The 19,846-nt window shown below is 42.1% G+C and overlaps 1 protein-coding gene across 1 annotated transcript; it reads left to right on the forward strand.

Annotated features, from left to right (window-relative positions):
* Nucleotides 1–414: 414 nt before the first annotated feature.
* On the forward strand, nucleotides 415–6,305 carry LOC123135442 (histidine-containing phosphotransfer protein 1). The gene is made up of 6 exons (XM_044554519.1): nucleotides 415–2,392; nucleotides 2,505–2,635; nucleotides 2,747–2,815; nucleotides 4,546–4,617; nucleotides 5,345–5,418; nucleotides 5,891–6,305. Exons 1-6 carry the CDS (start codon nucleotides 2,336–2,338, stop codon nucleotides 5,932–5,934), a joined length of 447 nt encoding a protein of 148 aa, XP_044410454.1. The 5' UTR covers nucleotides 415–2,335; the 3' UTR covers nucleotides 5,935–6,305.
* The last annotated feature ends 13,541 nt before the right edge of the window (nucleotides 6,306–19,846 follow it).

Raw genomic sequence — 19,846 nt, forward strand, 5'->3', positions numbered from 1 at the left:
TGTTGCCATTCAGAGGTGGTGCTGGAAGGATCAGTGGCGAAGCCAACATAGAGAAGGAGGCGATCGTTTTCGTAGCCGAGGGAAGCAAAAGCATGTGGAGGGGCATTCCTCAGCCTACTGGTACATGTCATTCTTCCAGCAAGCGGCGTCAGTTCCAAAATGAAGATTTGCTTAATTGTGAAAGGATGTTTTGTCTCAAACTCTATATGGTCCAAGATATCCAATCATTTCTCATATTACCTCCGTCCCAAAAAGCTTGTCTTAGATTTGTATAAATTTTGAGTCTAAGCTATCTTCCTTGGTTTGCATCAATCAAGGGTTACATGTAGTTCCTTTTTATGCCCAGCCCGGCAAGGTAGCGGGTATATATGGAAGAAGCTATGGTGTTAATTTGTTATATCATGATTTAAGACCACCAAATGGTTAGACTATTAACCCTCGGTTAGCATGGTATCCAATATGCCTAGATTGACATAAATTATTGCCTAGATTAATATAAGTTGTTACATTCACAGGCTATCTTCATGCAAACAGAGTTAGGCATTAACAGATGCAAGCTGGCTCTTCCAGATGGCATCTAATCTGTTTTCAGTGGTGTAAAAATATATCTTCACAACAATATGAAGCTTGTTCTGTAGAATGTAGTCCTTCAAAAAAAAAAATTGAAGCCAGAGATGTGACACTGGACATGGACAGTCTGAATTATCGGCTGTCTAGATTTTTTCTGTCCCGAGAATAGATTGCAAACTGTACCTGCATAGTTAACATTTTTTGTGCACATTATGTTTTGCTTCCATGGTTTGTAGGCTTATGAACTACTACTGTCTTCATTAAGGCATGGATGTGGTTCACAACTTAGTACTTTATTTTGTTCAAAATATCGGCTGATAAATCAGGTAAGTGGCTGATTAATCCCTACTCGGTGGGTCACCGAGTAGCCGATTAACTGATTTATTGGCTGATTAACTGCCGTTCGCCTATTAATCCCTACTTGCCAGCCGACCAAATAGTTACCAGCTAATGATTTCCTTAAAATTGTTTTATTTTGCTATCTGTTAGCATCAAAGATGGCAGCGGAATTATATCTTACTTATTTTTCTATGTGAAATTCAGTCTATTCATATATGGTAGTTGATTGATTGATTTGCTGTATTGCTCAAGAGCTTTAGATAGTGGTCCATTTGTTCATAGTTAATCATGTAGTTGAGCTATTAAGAATTTATTTAGGATCTTACTTCAAGACATTTCGTGTCACAGGCCACTGTGGTTGTCTTGAAAGATCATCCTCCCTCTGTATTAGCAGTCTCTTAAATATGCAGGATTTTTTGAATCTCGGGCATGCTCCAGGAACTCCTCATGACAAGTAAGCACCCCTTTGGCTAGGTACTGGTTCTCTTATGCATTGAAGGTTATGTCCTTATTTTGTCAGACTTTGGTATATAATCGGGAGCACTTGGTGCTGTACGAGACAAACTCTTAGTAGTCCAATTCTATCTGGAGAGATTTTCATTTCTATCTGGAGAGATCACTGTCAAGAAGAATTGAAATACATGGTTCAGAGCAATGATCACATGACAAGATTGCACCATCGATGTAGTTTATGAATTTTGCCATTGCTCTTGTATGCTCCCACTTGCTGTAGCGAGACATAACAGGGGACCCCCTAAATTCATTAACCTTTCCTCTCCAATATATGGACGTAGTACATTCTTCATGAGATAATTAAAAGACTGGTGCTGTTTTATGCAATGCGAAGACCAGGCAGATGATCCCGATACGAAAGCCAAAGCTCTGCTATTCGGTCGTTCCATCCGGACAAAATCAGCAAGGCTCTCTGGTCTTTGGTCCAAGATCCAGCAGTTGGACCAGAGTATTATTAACTATCTGCTAGTGTTTGCCAACCTCTATAGCTTTGTTGAGTACTGCTGTCATTTTCGGTCTCTAGTAATGTAATGTAATAATTACATTACTAAAAAACGCCGCTTAGCTGTAAACAGATGGGTAAAAGCTGGAGCATAAGAGGTATCTAGCGATTTTTTTCTGAAAAATAAAAGGTATCCAAGGAAACTATGTCTAACCAGTCAAATCAAGTAAGGACGAAAATAATCAAAAGTTGCAGTTTTCGGATGAGAAAGGACGAAAGAGAATAAATGAGAGCTATAAAGAGAAGAAAGGGTAGCCGTCCATTGCCATCTACGGCCGAAGACTTGCAATCCAACTCCCCTATATATATACGACACCTACCAACACCAATCTCCATCCATTCACTCCCTGTCCTCTCCTCGCTTAGCTTTCTTCCTCCTTGGTAGCTCTAGTCTTCTTGCTGTGGGTAGCCATGGCGGCCCCGATGTTGAACCAGCTCAACACCCTCGTGGCCAAAATGTTCGCCGCGGTAAGCTGTTTACTATTTTGGTGCCAATTATACGGAACTTATTGAGGTGGATAGGTAACGCGATATTTGTTGGGGAATTTGATTTTTTTTTTGTGTTCATTTGGTGGGCTAGGGTTTGCTGGACGATCAGTTCCAGGAGCTGCAGATGCTCCAGGAAGGGAGCGCCCCAGACTTCATCGACAATGTTGTCACGCTCTTCTGCGAGGATGGCGAGCATATCATCGGCGAGATCGCCAAGCTGCTGTACACAAGCTTCCTTTCCTTTGCTCCCCCACCCATGTTGTGTGATCCGACCATTAATGTAGAGTGGTTGGTTTGATTTTTAACTTGGGGATATGGTTGCTGTTTTTGCAGGGACAAGCCATGTGTGGACTATCACAAGGTGAGCCGTTTTGTGCATGAACTCAAGGGAAGCAGTGCATGGTGAGCTCTTTTCTTCTTCTTTCATGTCCTCTTTGTATGTGATTGTGCAATAGTATAGGAACTGTGATTGTGTCGGTTCTTGGCGTGCAAATTAGGTGTTTAGCTCGCTGTTCGATACATGGTAAGGTATCCAATCATCTTGGGGGAGAATTATGGTCTGTTTCATCATTATAGTGTTTTATGTCGTAGATCTGACAAGGATGGTCCATTTCCTGCATTGGTTGGACGACTCAATGAGTATAGATTGATGTTCTTTCTTACTAGTGCCACTTCTGGTCGACATGCGGAGGGCTGAGATCTGTTGGGCATGTTGCAGTGATTTGCCATGTAGATCCGACAAAAATTATCCGTTCCGTACACATTGGGCAGCTCAACAAGTAGATCTTCCCATTTATTTGGGGAGAGGTGTCATCCATTTAGCCGTTATACTCATTTAGATTTTGATACGACGAACAATTTTGTCGTCGTACATTTTTTGATTTAGATACGACAAACCGATTGGCCGTTGTATCGTAATATGATCTGCATTCGACAAATAATTTGTCTGTTGTATTGTTTTATGATTTAGGTCAGACAAACAGTTAGGCCATTGTACTGTTGTGTGATATGGATCCGACAAACCGTTTGGCCATTATACTACTATATTATTTAGATCCGACAAATTGTTTGTCCGTTGTTACCATTTGATGATTTGGATCTGACAAATATGATCTGCTTCCCATAAACCAGACAGCTCAATGAGTACTGTGTAAAGTGGTCCAACCAATTAAGAAAATCGATTCAGCCATTGTCATGTTTAATAATTAGATCCGACATTCGACAAAAAAAAACATCATATGTTCCACACACATCAAATGGCTCAAAGATAGCACTTTACATCTCTTTTTTAAAGTGGGGCCTCCTATAGTTAATTTGGGTAGGATTATCATATTGTATTTTATGGTCACAACGTTCCATGACATAGATCAAAGAAACATGTCTGTTCAGCCATTGTCATGTTTAATAATTTAGATCTATCAGTATGTTCCGCACACATCAAGCGGCTCAAAGAGTAGCACTTCACATCGTGGGTCTCTTATAATTAATTTGGTGAGGATTATCATACTCTCTTTTATCGTCACAACATTCCGTGACATAGATCCGAGAAACATGTTCCACTGCATTCACATTACTTGGATGGTTCTGTACACTCGAGTTATCTTACATATTCAGGTCAATTGATCCCATTCGAACTAGTTGATAGTTTTGCAAGTTTAGCCCTTTGTGTGATTATTAATATACATTGGTAGTATTATCCTTAGAAACTAATATTATTATGTTCAAACTGTTCCCTTGCCTAATCAAGTTAAGTCCGTGTGTGTTTTTGGTCTATACATGTGGTTCTTGGAACCAGAGGATGTAAGCCAATGAGTCGTTACCACTTTACATGTAAAATATCTAGCTTATTCAAAGTCATTTATCTTCGATTAGCACTTTCATTACAGAAACTACACATATTTCCTGCTGGATTAATGTTTCATATTGCATATGCTCTGGTGAAATAAATTGCTTTGCTTACACCGGTCTTTCATTGTTGTATTTAGTTGACTTCTTAACTCAGGTACAGATAATAATAATGCTACATCTATTCGCTTAGGATTCTGAAGTGAAGAGATAGAACTGCGATGTTCATTTTCATTCATTAAAGCGATTTGTGGGTCTTTCTGATTGTATGCTATTGCATATTGCAGTATTGGTGCTCAGAGAGTGAAGAACAGTTGCATTCAGTTCCAACAGTGTTGTCAGGAGAAGAGCAGAGATGGGTCAGTACCTTGTATCATTATGTCACACTATTGTATTTTCGATCATTTTGTTACTGAAATCTCATACTGAATGTGATGGCCTAGTGTGCTTTACTCATCTACTGCAACACATTTCCATATTATTAGTGTTAGTATATTTTGATGCAATTGCATGTTCATTGCCTTTGTAAACTACTCATTTTACTCAGCCTTTATAGACACAGATTTTGGGCGACTCCACTAAGCTTGTTGGGTTAGGAATATAACCGCTCTAGTATAATTTTCTAGTTAATCATATCCTTTAATAACGTTGTATTAAATGTAGGAACACTATTCCATGAATGTTTAGAAACAAAAATTGAAACGAAAAGCTGGGTTCACTTTACAGCATTGACGGCAATGCCCCAATTAGCACAGCGTTTAGAGCTATAAAATGGAAGCTAAGTTTTGCCGCCTTCTCTGAATATTGTCTCTGCTAGATTATTTTCTATGGACGCAAGTGTATATCTTGTTAAGCAAGTATGTCCAGAACTCCAGGGTGATATTCATAAAACTTCTATATAAACTGTTAAGATAATTCTATCAGAGAAAAAAAAAATCTGTGGAGGCAAATTGTAATGGGATGAGCATTTTTAGTAGTTATTAATTATCAACATGTTTTCCACGAGCTGCTAATTATTAACATGTTTCTTTCGTGAGCTGCAAATTGGAAGGAGTTTCACAAGTTACTGGACTGTTTTCCTTGTAGGTGCCTGAACTCACTGGATTCTGTGAGGAACGATTTCTATGATGTGTGCAGCATGTTCAAGCCACATGCTTCAGGTACTACTTTTTATAAACTCACCTTAAAACTCTTTGTAGCATTACAACAGTAAAACTGGAATGCGAAGGAAATACTTCTTATCCTAAAGTTTGCTTGATATGAAAAACATTGAACCAAACAAATAAAAAAGCTTGTTAATGAGATGAATGCAGTATTTGCAGTGCTAAAGTGTACTCAGAGCCAGCGGTACTAGTTGTCTAGAGTAGTGTTTGGGACTACTGTTGATAGATAACTGGTTTTGCATATCTTTTATATATGAATATTAGCATCATGTAGCTCGAAAGGTCACTATAGTTTTGCATCAACTTGTCACATCATTGATATTTGATACACTTCATTGTCTGGATGATGGACATCTTTGCAAATACTCCGTGTTTAACTGTTTGGGCTGTAGTTCTTAGTAAAACTCACTTTCTTACAGTGCAAGCTTTTCTTAATGGGTTACGCAACTAACCTGTTGTTCTGTTTCAGATGCAGCTGGGCCAGCGAGTCCAAGCCTTAATCCTAAACTGTAGACTTGAGCGATAAAGCTCGATCTGCATGTTCTGATGGTACAACACCTTTGAAGTCGTGGAACATGCTCAACCTAGCTTATATAGCTTGGAGTCATTTGCTTATGTGGGGTCTGTAGCTGCCTAGTGGCAAGCTAATCATCTACTAGTATCCATGTCTTTGTTATCGTTCGCAGTTTCATTTGGAATTCTCAGTGGTCAAATAATAATATTCAGCTGTGGTTGTTTTGCGGATTATTGGTGGTTAATATGGTGTCTTAGTTGTAGTCGGTTTGTTGCTCGTAGAAATGCAGCTGCAATGTAATCTTTAGTTTTGACTGGTGGTATATTGTGGATAACATATTTTATCTATCTATGTTATTTTGTATTATTAAGATGATGCAAACAAGTCACCACGTCTTTTAGACTAAATAATTTCCTCTGCTGATTATACGGTATATCCAGTTATAGCAGATGATTTTCAAAACCGTTAAAAACTAAACATAACAAATGCATGAGTGTTTGTGTTAGAATACATGTCCATCTATTCGCTTGCATCAGAATTGGAGCAATGGAAGTTAATCCAAACTAATCATCCATTGTTACCAACCTACTAACTCAAGCAGCTAAGCATGCATTTTGGGGTGGTAATGGTTGGCCAGTGGCTGTGAGTCAAATTGGATTTTTACTAAATACCCACTCCATGTTATAAGTGAGCAGGTGCAAAGCCAGCAAATATAATAAATTAGATAATTCACATTAAAAAAAAGGTCACTCGATCTTTGTTGCTGCCGGCAAAATAAGCATTCTTCCTGCAGCTTGACTTAGAGAACCTCTAGTAGATGCCCTAAATTCCTTACCCGCAAAACCTAAAATGGTTTTGCGGGCGGTTCATGCTCGGCGCAGAAGATATACCGCAAATAGCACCGCAAATTTAAAAACTTAAACTTAAACAGGTTCCGTTGCATAGATCAGTCCGGAACTCCCCGGAGTTCATCACACACACACAGATAAACTAAACATAAAACCTAGCTCCACGGAGGGCCTAGTCGAGCTGGTACTCCTCCTTCGCCCCCTTGAGGCATTCGGCGGCGCCCGCTTCGCTGGCCTCCAGCGCCTCCTTCGCGGCATGGTGCATGATCTTCACCTTTCCGAGCTTCTTCGTGGTCGGCCATAGCTGCTTGTGGAGCTCACTGAAGTGCTGCCATGCATGGTTGCCTCCGCTGCAGGAGAGGGCCTTGCGGTTGCGCGCCAGCGCCGAGTGCCACAGCTTGACGGCGGGCCAGTTGGAGCTGCCGGCCTCCGCATCGTGCTGGCCACGCGACCTGTGGTGGCCCCATGTTTGCAAGCTTCTCCCGCCTTTGATATGTGCTTAAGAGGGAAAAACTGGCGGAATCGGTCACCAGAGCTAAGAAAGGAAGATGGCGGAGGGGAAGTGGACTACGGCGGAGGGGGGCGGATCCATCCGAGACGGGAACCCTAAAATGCCCCTGCATATAGCGGCGGAAGCAGCGGTTTACGGGCTGCCCGTGCATTTTTTAGGGGCCGGTGAAAATATAGCGCTTCTGTTCCGGCCCAGACATATGAGTCAGCAACGGATTGCACAGGAAAGCTGGCTAGGCTTCGCGTGAGCCAAATTATTGGAGGCGATCCAAAGCTAGCGTTCTAGTCAATGCCAAAATTTTGGATTGGCAGACGGCAACACCGATCCAAACAAGCTCTAAGTAGCCCTGTCATCCAGTGAAACAACAGACATCAAACTGACCTCGTAATAAGTATATATAATTTCTCCGACACACTCCACTTGGGCACTGGTCACAACACTCACCAGTCACCACTGGTCATAGATACCCTAGTTTAAGCTAGAGAAGCTGTACAAATCCACTCGGTTGAAGATCAATAAAAATAGTTCATTTCTACATTGTCACAACCATTTGGTGTTCTGTTCTTCCCGTTGTCTCCTATTCCCACAGCTTTGTGTATCTTTTTTCTTCATTTATCATCCTCTCCTCATCTACTTTGTACAATGAGTTTCACCTACTTGACGTACTAAGAAGCTAATGCTTCTAACATGGAGTAGAAGTGAAGGGGGGCACTAGAATTTGATATCTAGTGGGGCAAGATAGTGGTATATATAAAGGGTAGAGGTGAAGTAGGGCACTGGAATATAGTGGTATAAATGAAGGGTAGACGTGGTATGATGCGCTGGCATTTGCTATTTAGTCACGCAAAGATTTGTGGTATGTGTAAAGGGTAGAAGTGAAATGAGGCACTGGAATACACTATCTAGTTACCTATTTGTAATCTTTTTTTTTGTTGAAAACATATTCATGTAGGATCTAGTGTTGAAACTCTGTCGATACAAAGCCAACAGTAAAAACAGATTATGAATAGGACATATGGTTCGAGCTAGAAAACTATTTTTTATCTTCAAAATTGGTTTTAATGTACTAAGGGCACCTACATCCGGACGCCTCAAACCCCGCTCAAATGCCCGGATGGACGGCCCGGTCAAAAAAAAATCCGACCCAAACGGACGCCTCAAACCGGTTTCAAATGCCCGTGCTGACCGTCACCCCTCACATCCTGCCCAAATATGATGTGGATATGAGGAGGCCCAGGCACGACCGGGTGTGTCCGCCGCGTTGGAGCCAACCCACCCAGATCCCACATATAATCGTCCCCATCCGCTCCCCGGACCAAACCTTAGCCATTCTACTCCACCACCCAAGCTACCGTCCGGCAATCTCCGCCATGGCGGGCAGTGGATCCAAGTTCTCCTTTAGTCGATCCGTGAACTGGGACCTCATCCCAGGCGGGCCCGAGGAGGAGATGGCCATCCGCACTGCGCTTCACCGCCCCCGCGATGAGAATGCCCGATAGTGGTCGGGCTCGTTCCGTCGCGAATCCATCGTGTCCGCCCAAATGGTGCATGGATCCGGTGCAAGGCAGGTCGTCGCTACCTCGTGGAGGCAGTGTGCTCCGCCTGTCATCCGAACACCGTGGTGGACGCACAACACCTTCATTGGCGCGCGGACCATGAGGCCATCCCTGGCCCGTCCACTGAGTGTATGGCGCGTGAGGCCGTGGCAGCCCTCATGGTAGATGTTGGCGAGGCGGAGTCGCACTCTGCGGCGCCTCAACGGATGGCCTACGACCCCTGGCGTCACAACCACGCGTCGTAGTGGACGGGGCCTCCAACGATGATGGATCCATCATTGACCTCACATTGACCGGCACCGTGACCGGCACTATCAAGACTCCAGACTCCGACGAGGAAGAGCGGGGCATGGGAAATGGTAGCGCATTGAGTCCTGTGAGCCGGTGTGTGTTCTATGCATGTCCTACTCTACCTCGCCAGCGATGGGAGAAACACTCTTGAGGGGCGCAGCCGGCCACCAGACATAGACACGGCGGAGTCGGACGAGCTCCACTTAGAATAGGTTTCACGTCGCATGTAATTGTTGGGGAACATAGTAATTTCAAAAAATTTCCTACGTACACACAAGATCATGGTGATGGCATAGCAACGAGAGGGGAGAGTGTTGTCCACGTACCCTCGTAGACCGTAAGCGGAAGCGTTATGACAACGCGGTTGATGTAGTCATACGTCTTCACGATCCGACCGACCAAGTACCGAACGTACGGCACCTCCGAGTTCAGCACACGTTCAGCTCGATGACGATCCCCGGACTCCGATCCAGCAAAGTATCGGGGATGAGTTCCATCAGCACAACGGCGTGCTGACGATGATGATGCTCTACCAGCGCAGGGCTTCGCCTAAACTCCGCGACGATATGACCGAGGTGGAATATGGTGGAGGGGGGCACCGCACACGGCTAAGGAACGATCCGTAGATCAACTTATGTGTCATGGGGTGCCCCCCTGCCCCCGTATATAAAGGAGCAAGGGGGGAGGTGTCCGGCCCTAGGAGGGGGCGCGCCAAGTGTGGAGTCCTACTAGGACTCCCTAGTCCTAGTAGGATTCCACCTCCCTTGTTGGAGTAGGAGAAGGGGGAAAGAGGGGGAGAGGAGGAAGGAAAGGGGGGCCGCACCCCTTGTCCAATTCGGACCAAAGGGGGGCTGCGCGCCTCCTTCCTTTCGGCCTCTCTCCTCTATTCCCGTATGGCCCAATAAGGCCCATATATTCCCGGGCGAATTCCCGTAACTCTCCGGTACTCCGAAAAATACCCGAATCACTCGGAACCTTTCCGAACTCCGAATATAGTCGTCCAATATATCGATCTTTACGTCTCGACCATTTCGAGACTCCTCGTCATGTCCCCGATCTCATCCGGGACTCCGAACTCCTTCGGTGCATCAAAACTCATAAACTCATAATATAACTGTCATCGAAACCTTAAGCGTGCGGACCCTACGGGTTCGAGAACTATGTAGACATGACCTAGAACTATTCTTGGTCAATAACCAATAGCGAAACCTGGATGCCCATATTGGCTCCTACATATTCTACGAAGATCTTTATCGGTCAAACCGCATAACAACATACTTTGTTCCCTTTGTCATCGGTATGTTACTTGCCCGAGATTCGATCGTCAATATCCAATACCTAGTTCAACCTCGTTACATAATGCATCATCCTGCAACTAACTCATTAGTCACATTGCTTGCAAGGCTTATAGTGATGTGCATTACCGAGAGGGCCCAGAGATACCTCTCCGACAATCGGAGTGACAAAACCTAATCTCGAAATACGCCAACCCAACATGTACCTTTGAAGACACCTGTAGTACTCCTTTATAATCACCCAGTTACGTTGTGACGTTTGGTAGCACCCAAAGTGTTCCTTCGGTAAACGGGAGTTGCATAATCTCATAGTTACAGGAACATGTATAAGTCATGAAGAAAGCAATAGCAACATACTAAACGATCAAGTGCTAGGCTAACGGAATGGGTCATGTCAATCACATCATTCTCCTAATGATGTGATCCCATTAATCAAATGACAACATATGTCTATGGTTAGGAAACATAACCATCTTTGATTAATGAGCTAGTCAAGTAGAGGCATACTAGTGACTATATGTTTGTCTATGTATTCACACATGTATTATGTTTCCGGTTAATACAATCCTAGCATGAATAATAAACATTTATCATGATATAAGGAAATAAATAATAACTTTATTATTGCCTCTAGGGCATATTTCCTTCAGTAATTTTATGGATTAGAGGTTTCTTAATTGAGTTATCCGTTGTGGAAGAGATTATTTGAGACATGATTGTTCACTGTTTGTGGACGCGCCCGAGCGGGACCGCAGACGTTTTTTTAACAGGATATAGACGCAAGCGTTTATATATAGATGCATATACTCACTCCTATGAATGCACACACGCATACCATATCCTTATGAGCACAGTCTGAGCCGACATATCATCTTGAGATTTTACGAAGTCACTGTAGGCGCCTCTTAGTCGACGGAAATGTCTCCTCTCACGGAACGCGCATCGCCGAAAATACTAAAATAAATTCAGGATAAATGCGAGCACCAGGATTTGAGCCTGGTGGGATGGAGATACCACTGTCCTCCTAATCATCCAACCGTTGAATTGACCGTGGTTTCACATATGTGGCAACCATTCAGATAAAATAAAATCAGAAAGTTCCAAATAAATCGGAAAAGGATGAAAATGAAAAGAAACCTAAAACTCTAGAACAAGGGAGGGGGCTCATCCAGAAAATAAAATACAATTAATTTGATAATTCCAGTTAAAAATAGGCCGCTGGATCTTTGCTGCTGCCGGTGCCGGCAATAAGCATCCATCCTGCAGCTTTACTTAGGCTCTTCCAGGCCGGCACTCACATGCAGAATAGACCAAGTAGTCATGTCAAAACAACAAACATAAAACTGACCTCGTAATAAGTATATATAATTTCTCGGACACACTAGTTACAACAGGAAGATAGTAAGCTTCCAGTGTGACACGACGAGAGTAGGAAATTAGTCACTAGTTAGTACTCTCAATGTGGTCTAATTAATTAAGCACAAATAGCATTGAGCCACTTAGCACTGCTTACCTTAACATTCAAAGCCTTGTAGCCACACAAGTGTAGACCAGAGGAGTTGTACAGGATCACTCGGTCACTGGGTTGAAGATCAATAATAATAGTTCATTTCTACATTTTCACAACCATTTGGTCTTCTATTCTTCCCATTGTCTCCTATTCCCATGGCTTTGTATATCTTTTTTGTTCATTTTTCATCCCTCCTCATCTACTTTGTACGTGAGTTTCACCTACTTGGCGTACTAAGAAGCTAGTGCTGCTAACATGTACTCCCTCCGTTCCCAAATACTTGTCTTTCTAGGCATTTCAAATGGACTCAACATACGGATGCATGTAGACATATTTTAAAGTGTAGATTCACTCATTTTGTGCCGTATGTAGTCACTTGTTGAAATCTCTAGAAAGACAAGTATTTAGGAACGGAGGGAGTAGAAGTGAAGTGAGGCACTATATTTGATACCTAGTTAGGCGAAGATAGTGGTATATATAGAGGGTAGAGGTGAAGTGGGGCACTGGAATATAGTGCTATAAATGAAGGCTACAGGAGGAATGATGCACTGGCATTTGCTATCTAGACAAAGATTTGTGATATCTCTATTCTTAATGGACGAGTTGGTTGAATAGTCCCATAACTTTCGACTGGTTTTTTTCGTCTAGTTTTTCTTCGTCCCACCTCCCACCACCACCCTCCCACCGGTTTTCTTCACAATTAATCCACCTATGGTAAGGCTATAAACTCAGAAATCTCAAATATGATAATTATAGTAATAAATCAATCCAGGTATGGTAAGACCATAACTCAGGAAACTTCGAATATGGTAATTATTCTCTTCACTTCGTACGCCCCACCCCATCGATCGAAGGTCTCCCCCAGCACATGCCCCACCCATTTTTCCCACCTCCCGATTTGGGAAGTGATGATTCAATCACGTAATTCCCCCACACAAAAAAGAAGAAAGATTCAATCACGTAATTTATCTCTACTCCTAATGAAGGAGTCTGCGGTCGTGATGGTCGGTTTGGTTGTCGCTTTGTTTCGTTCGTTCCTTCGCCTTGCTCCGTCCCACGTATCTCTATTAGCGCAGGAAAACGGGAAACTTATCTCACCTTCCTTTTCTATTTGTTCTCTACCAAATCAACGATATTGCCTCCCCTAGAGAAACAAATGCCCCGCCCCTTTTCTGACTCCCGAGTGAGGGTATCCTACTCGCGCGCACGCCGCCGTCGCCATCCTTCCGCCAGCCGACCTCCCTCCCCTATGGATTCCAACGTGCAGTTGTGCGTTGGGACCGGCACTATCGTCGCCAAGCCGGAGATCAAGAAGCTCCGGTCCAGCAACCTGGCGCGGGCGGGCCCCAATATCGCTGCGTGTTGCATGATCAAGGTGGAGGCGCACCCGCGCCCGTGCCGCGTAGCCATGGTCGGCGACGCGGCGGGGTACATGACCCGGTGCTCCGGCGAGGGCATCTACTTCACGGCAAGTCCGGGCAGCTTTGCGTGCAGGCGATGGGCACTAGCCAAGGAGCGGCGGCTGAAGAGCGCGGTGACAGAGGCCGGGATCAGGCGCGGGCGGTGGGACGATGAGTTCGTGCCGACGTTCAGAATCTTGGACCTGCTCCAGCGCTTGTTCTACGGCGAAAACACGGGACGCGAGACGCTGGTGGTCGGCTGGAGCGGATGTTCGACTGCCACCTGCACAAGCGGATGGCGCCCGGTGAGCCGTGGGCCGACCTCCAGCTGGTGTGGCGGACCACAGGAGGTCCAGCGGCCCCAGCAGCTCGAGTTGTTGCGGGCATAGAAAAATCCCTTCCATTCTCTTTCTGCGGGCAATGGGTACCGCCGATACAGTACTGAATAATGAGGTGAACCACCAGTCCACCATTGAGCACCATTTGATTTGCGACTGCTACTTTGCAATCTTTGGAACCAGTCCTCCCTGCGAAATGACCGACTTGCCACCAAGGTTTTGGTTACCAGTCGAAATTTTAAGATTTTCCATGGTTACCGCGTATTTCCGTGCCCCTCGATAAATCCCCATACCGAGCAAAAAATACCAATTTTTTGAATTTAAACACTTGATTTATAGTAAAGTACGTAGGATCTAATTAATGCCATGAGAGTTGGTTCTGACATGTTGGTAGCAACCCAGTTCCTGTTTTGGGAGGTCTATGGTTCGAATGTCCGTTCATTCATTTATTTGAATTCAAAATTCAACTATAAAATTCATTCGAAATATTCTCGGTATTTCTTGGTAACCGTGGTAACCACATTTACCAGTCCCCCTCGGTAAAATTGCCTCATTCGTAACCAAAACCTTGCTTGCCACACAAGTTGTGCTCGTGTGCTGACATGGCGCTGCCGCTGGTTAATTCCTTGTGTTGGAGAGGCCTAGAAGTTGGGCATCTACATATGCTTGTCAGTCTGAACTATGAAGGTAATGGTATGATGTTTTCTAAAATACTATTGACTGATCACAACATATTCAATCATCGGAAACCTGCATTCTCTTGTTTTCTTGAAAAAAACTGGTGTTAACCATCATTCTTTGACGTGATTACTGAGTTTTTCTGGTTTCAGAAAATAATATTATTTGAGAAAATCTTGCTATCTAAATGCCACTTGGGGGCACCTGAAATTATAGTAACTTGCTAGAGCCTAGAACTAAACTATTAAGGTCCAGATGTACTTGTAGACGGATCACGTTCTGCACATCCTTTGATGTCAAATAGTAAGGGTATTTATTTCCCTAGGAACGCTTATTCCTCTGCTATGTATTTCTTAGCTTGGTACATCTCTTGGTTGTTAAGAAATAGGTAGAACATAGCAACTAAATAGTTAATCATTTATTTTTATAGTATTTATTTGTGCATCTCTTGGATACTGTTGTGATTTCCCAGAGCAGAAGATTATGAATTACATTCTCCTGTTGGGTATACATTTTAGGCATAATAGAGAAAAGGTTCTCACTGAAGTTTGGTTGGAAAACTCAAAACACATTTTGCAAACTTATCAATAATTAAGCAGTTGGTTATTTCTACCTCGCAATGTCAACCGTTTGATTGAAGGTCGTTCTGACGAATGATATGGACACTTCTTTCAAGAGGATACACTAATAAGCAATGAAACCTGATTTTTCATATTAATGGAGGATCCTTCCCGATGAGTTGATATGATTAGTGGATATCTGAAATTAATGGATCATATATCAGTCGTCATATCTGAATTTTCATGCACGTGCATTGTCAACAGTAGGGATGAAAATGGAGTGGAAACTTTCAGTTCTTTCAGAGGAAAAATGGAAACGGAGAGGAAATATGAAAACGGAAATGAAAATTTGCAAAACGGAAGTGAAAATGGAATTTTTTTTATGCGGAAAGGGAAACAAAAACGGAACAATGTTTTCCGGTGGAACAGACATGGAAGCGGAACTTTCCATTTCTGTGAATTTGGAATTTCCATTTTACTATAGACCTATGTCTCCTTTATGGCCCAGCCACCAAACAACACACAATAACACAATATTAGTAGAATGAATCTGAGGCACAACTTCTACTACCATACATGTACTCAGCTATACATAAGTTGCTAACATAATGATATTATTTTGTAGCCATGTTAACAACTCATTATATTTGTCTGTTTTTGTGTGTATTTCTCTATGACTAAAGGAGGGTTTTAGGTCCCGACAGCGCCCACTTCTGTTTCTGTGTATGTTTTGTATTCACTCCGTGTCCGTTTCCGGTAGTATCTGTTTCCGTATTCATTTCCGGGGTTTCTGTATTCGTTTCCGCTTCTGCAAAAAAATATGAAAACAAATATGGTAGCACTCAGTTTCGTCCGTTTTTGCTCCATTTTCATCCCTAGTCAACAGCAAGGCCACAAAGGATGCAGTGGCATGGAGGCGACCCTTGTCTGAATTGTTGTGGATATGCTGCGGTTCACAGTTTTTTCTTCTACCACAGTAACATGAATGTATGATCAATGTATCTGTGAGAAATTGCAGGTTTTCGTCGCCACAAAGGCGCACACATATTGTTAAGGAATTGCTGGTTTTGTAGCTTCATCAGGTATAAGATGACCAAGACAATTTTCAACTTTTATCTTTATTGTAGTTGATTGGTACCACATATTTGTTTGGACAGATGGCAGCGAGCTAGGGGATATGAATGATAGACACCGATGGAGATGATGCAACAAGCGAAGGAGAAAGTTGGGGGTGTGGAAGGAGGGAGGGAGGCGATGAAGCTGAGAGAAAGGAGGGAGACACCAAAGGAGTTGGCATAGGATGAAAGCGAAGTTGCGCCCTAAGGTTCGATCGCCATCGTGTTGCAACTGTTACCTTTCCATCAATGCTCATGTTCATTGTATTTTTTTTAAGGTCCGCAACTTTGGCAGCTCTACACAATTGTTGGCGAGGAAGATGGTAAACTCATTTAGGATGATTGTTGGGGTTATTGTGAAGCTCAATGTTTGGTGTAGTCTCGTGACAAAGAGGACAAGCCATTAGACACGAGTGACTGATAAATTTGTACAATCACTTCCATTTTTTGTAGGAACATGTGATGTAATTGATTTGGTAAAGAAAATAATAGAAAGACTGTGCTTCATGTGGATCTTCAGGTGAAGGACAAATTACATCATTGTGACATCAAATAATTGTTCATTGATTGTTTGATCAAGTTGCTGAAACATGATTGTTGTATGATGATAAATTTGCAACGTGAAGTACGTATCCGAAAGCATCATTATTTGATTTATCGGTTTTGTGAAATCTCACAGGCTTCATTTTTTTTTGCGTTAGTCACTTTTTGCTTTGCACAAGGCCGATGCTGGGGACGGCGGTGCCGAGCCATGTACGAGTGGGAGTCGGCGAGAACGAGTTCGAAACTTAATGGGGGAGGGGGGCAAGATGATGATTGGGGAGGCCGAGGGGAGGGCGGGGCAGTGATAGCAGGCGGCCGCAGAGGGTGGATGCAGGCGGTTCGGCCTGCATAGGTCACGGGAAAGGAGGAGGAACCGTCACGGGAGAGGACGAAGATAAACATTTGGTGGCATGCTCCTAAACATTGATATTGATCTGATGGTCAAACATAAAATTGACGGGCGTGAGAATTTTTTTTAAGGTATAGTTGCCCCCTTAATTTATTTACCATTATTTGCCCGTAGCAACGCACGGGCATTCTACTAGTATATATAAGGGAATCACTATAGGTCACCCAACTGATCTTTCCGTGTGCGTCCACCGCCCCCATGTTCGTCATATATGTTTTAATCAGAAGGCTCCGAAGTAACCTTCATTATAGGACATGTTTGCATGTGGGAAAGAAGATGTGAAGTATAAGAGGGGTGACTGCGCACGAGCAATGAATAATGTATGTCGTGGTGAAAAAGAACATGAATTTCCTTTTCATGTCTTTTAATGAAACGAATGCACATGAATCACATTGGCATCGTGACAAAGTAGGAATGAGTAGTTTGTTAATCATAATTAAACTAACGTCTATTCCAAGTTTGCTCTTACAACTGCAAAATTAAACAAGTTGAACTTTAGTTGAAATGATGCATATCTTGCCTCTCATCCCTCAAATCATTGCAAGAACATTTCCGATGGATTGACAGTCATCACGCGTAGCAACCATTAGAGGAAACAAAATCAGAAAGTTCCAACTAAATATGAAAAAAAGTGAAAATAAATAGAAATCTAAAACTCTAGAACAAGAGAGGGGGCTCATTCATACATCAGCACTAAAATTAAATAAGTTGTTTTCCCTTATAGTTAAGTGTGTAAGCATTTAGTGTACACAAATCCTGAATTCATAGATGCTGCAAATTACTATGGGGTTTCTAGATTTTTTTTTTGGCTTTCTTGGATACTTATGCATGATTGGTATTGATCCTTTTGAACAACAACGACAAGGCCACCATGGCACGGTGAGGGATCGATGCTCTGGCAATAGGAACAAAAGAAAGAATAGTGCTCCATGCCAAGCGTACCCGTGCTTTGCTTTAACAATTGCTTCACCCTAGGGGCTATAGTGCACACTAAAGCCAATTAAAAAAAGGGAAGCCAAAAACAAGAAATCCTGAAAGAAATACAAACTGGAAAACCAAAAAAAGGAAAAAAAAACAAGCGAAAATCCAGTGAACCCTTCCCCACTCTCTCCCTCTCGCTCTTTCGCTCACTTCTCTCTCCAATCCCGGTTGCGGTGCCACCAGAAGGACACATCGCGACACGAGCTGCGAGCGGCCTCCGCCAGCGTAATACAAGGTGATGACCCCTTCCTCTTTGTCCTAGCTAGTATATCCTCATATCTGAATGTAGGTTCTGAGTTTTCTATAATTAGAAGCTCTGGCTCATTTAGTGTACAAAGCTTTGACTTTCATGTGTGTACTACTAACCTTCAATTTTTAATATTATATACAACTAGCAAATATGCCCGTGTGTTGCATCAGATTATGTAGATGTGATAGAGTTAAAAAAAAGTCTGAATCAAATGTCAGGATGAGATAAGGATTTTCAATATGTCATTTCACAAACTATGTCTGATTGATGTCATGGTGCGAAGAGACTTTTAAGAAGTCATTTCAAAAACTGAAAATGTGATGGTCTCATCATGACTTGATTTTCTAAGGCACCACAACAAAATAATTTTTTGCTGAGCAATCTACATTGATGGCTCCCTGCCTGAGCTAGACTGATGCTTGGTGTGTCTCGCGTTGACCTAGCGTATCGATGTTTTTCATAACCAGTAGAACTGTAGTACCAGAAGAGCTGTGTATGAAGGGAAAATAGACATTTAGTCATTTTCATATAGCTTACAAAAACTAACCCATAGCAAGATGTATCAATGTTTTTGGGCTCGGCTATAGAGAACACACAAATTTTTCTTTACCCAACGCTCGAGAGACTAAATAAAATCATAAAACGACCACTACAGATCCCCTAATAAAACTCTATCTAAGCGATGGTTTGTTTTGTTCGTAACTTACAAATCAGTTTTAATTTTTGTGAACATTTTCTAAAAATTTCATGGACTGTGTTCCAAATTTCCGAATATTTTTTGAATACACATTCATATTTTAAAAACCATGAACAAATTTCATTTCATGATTTTTTTTTGAAATCATGATTTTTTTAATAAGCGAACAGTTTTTTAAATCATGAACATTTTATGATTTCCCGAATGCTTTTTGAATTCACAAATATTTTATGATCTATCTATATATTTTTTCAGTACTCACAATTTTTTGAAATTTGGATTTTTTGGAAATCCCAGACTAATTTAAAGAAGTAAAAAACAGAAACCAAAATGAGAAATGAAAAGGAAAAAAAGGGCCCCATGACCGGCACATGCTATAGTTACGAATTGGTTTTACTTTTTGTGAACATTTTATAAAATTTCATGGACATTGTTTTCAAATTCATTAATATATTTTGAATACACTATCATATTTTAAAAATCATGAACATTTTTTATTTCATGATTTTTAAATCGTGATTTTTTTTGATAATTTGCAAACAGTTTTATTTTAAATCATGATCACTTTATGATTTCTTGAATGTTTTTTGAATTCACAAACATTTTATGATGTATCTACATATTTTTTCAGTACTCATAACTTTTTGAAATTTGGATTTTTTGGAATCCCGGGCTAACTTGAAGAAGGAAAAAAGAAACAAAAATGAGAGAGGAAAAAGCATTAAAAACAGGGGGTGTCATGACCGGCATATGGGCTGGGCCATTACCGCCTACAGGGCCTGCTATATGAAAAAGCAAAAAAAAAAAAACGCCACAACCGGCACATGCTGCACGAATTGGTTTAAATTTTTGTGAGCATTCTCTATAATTTCATGGACATTGTTTTCAAATTCCAGAATATGTTTTCAATATGCGATCATATTTTAAAA

The sequence above is a fragment of the Triticum aestivum genome, chromosome 6B (assembly GCF_018294505.1).
Source record: "Triticum aestivum cultivar Chinese Spring chromosome 6B, IWGSC CS RefSeq v2.1, whole genome shotgun sequence".
In the NCBI taxonomy this organism is placed as follows: domain Eukaryota; kingdom Viridiplantae; phylum Streptophyta; class Magnoliopsida; order Poales; family Poaceae; genus Triticum; species Triticum aestivum.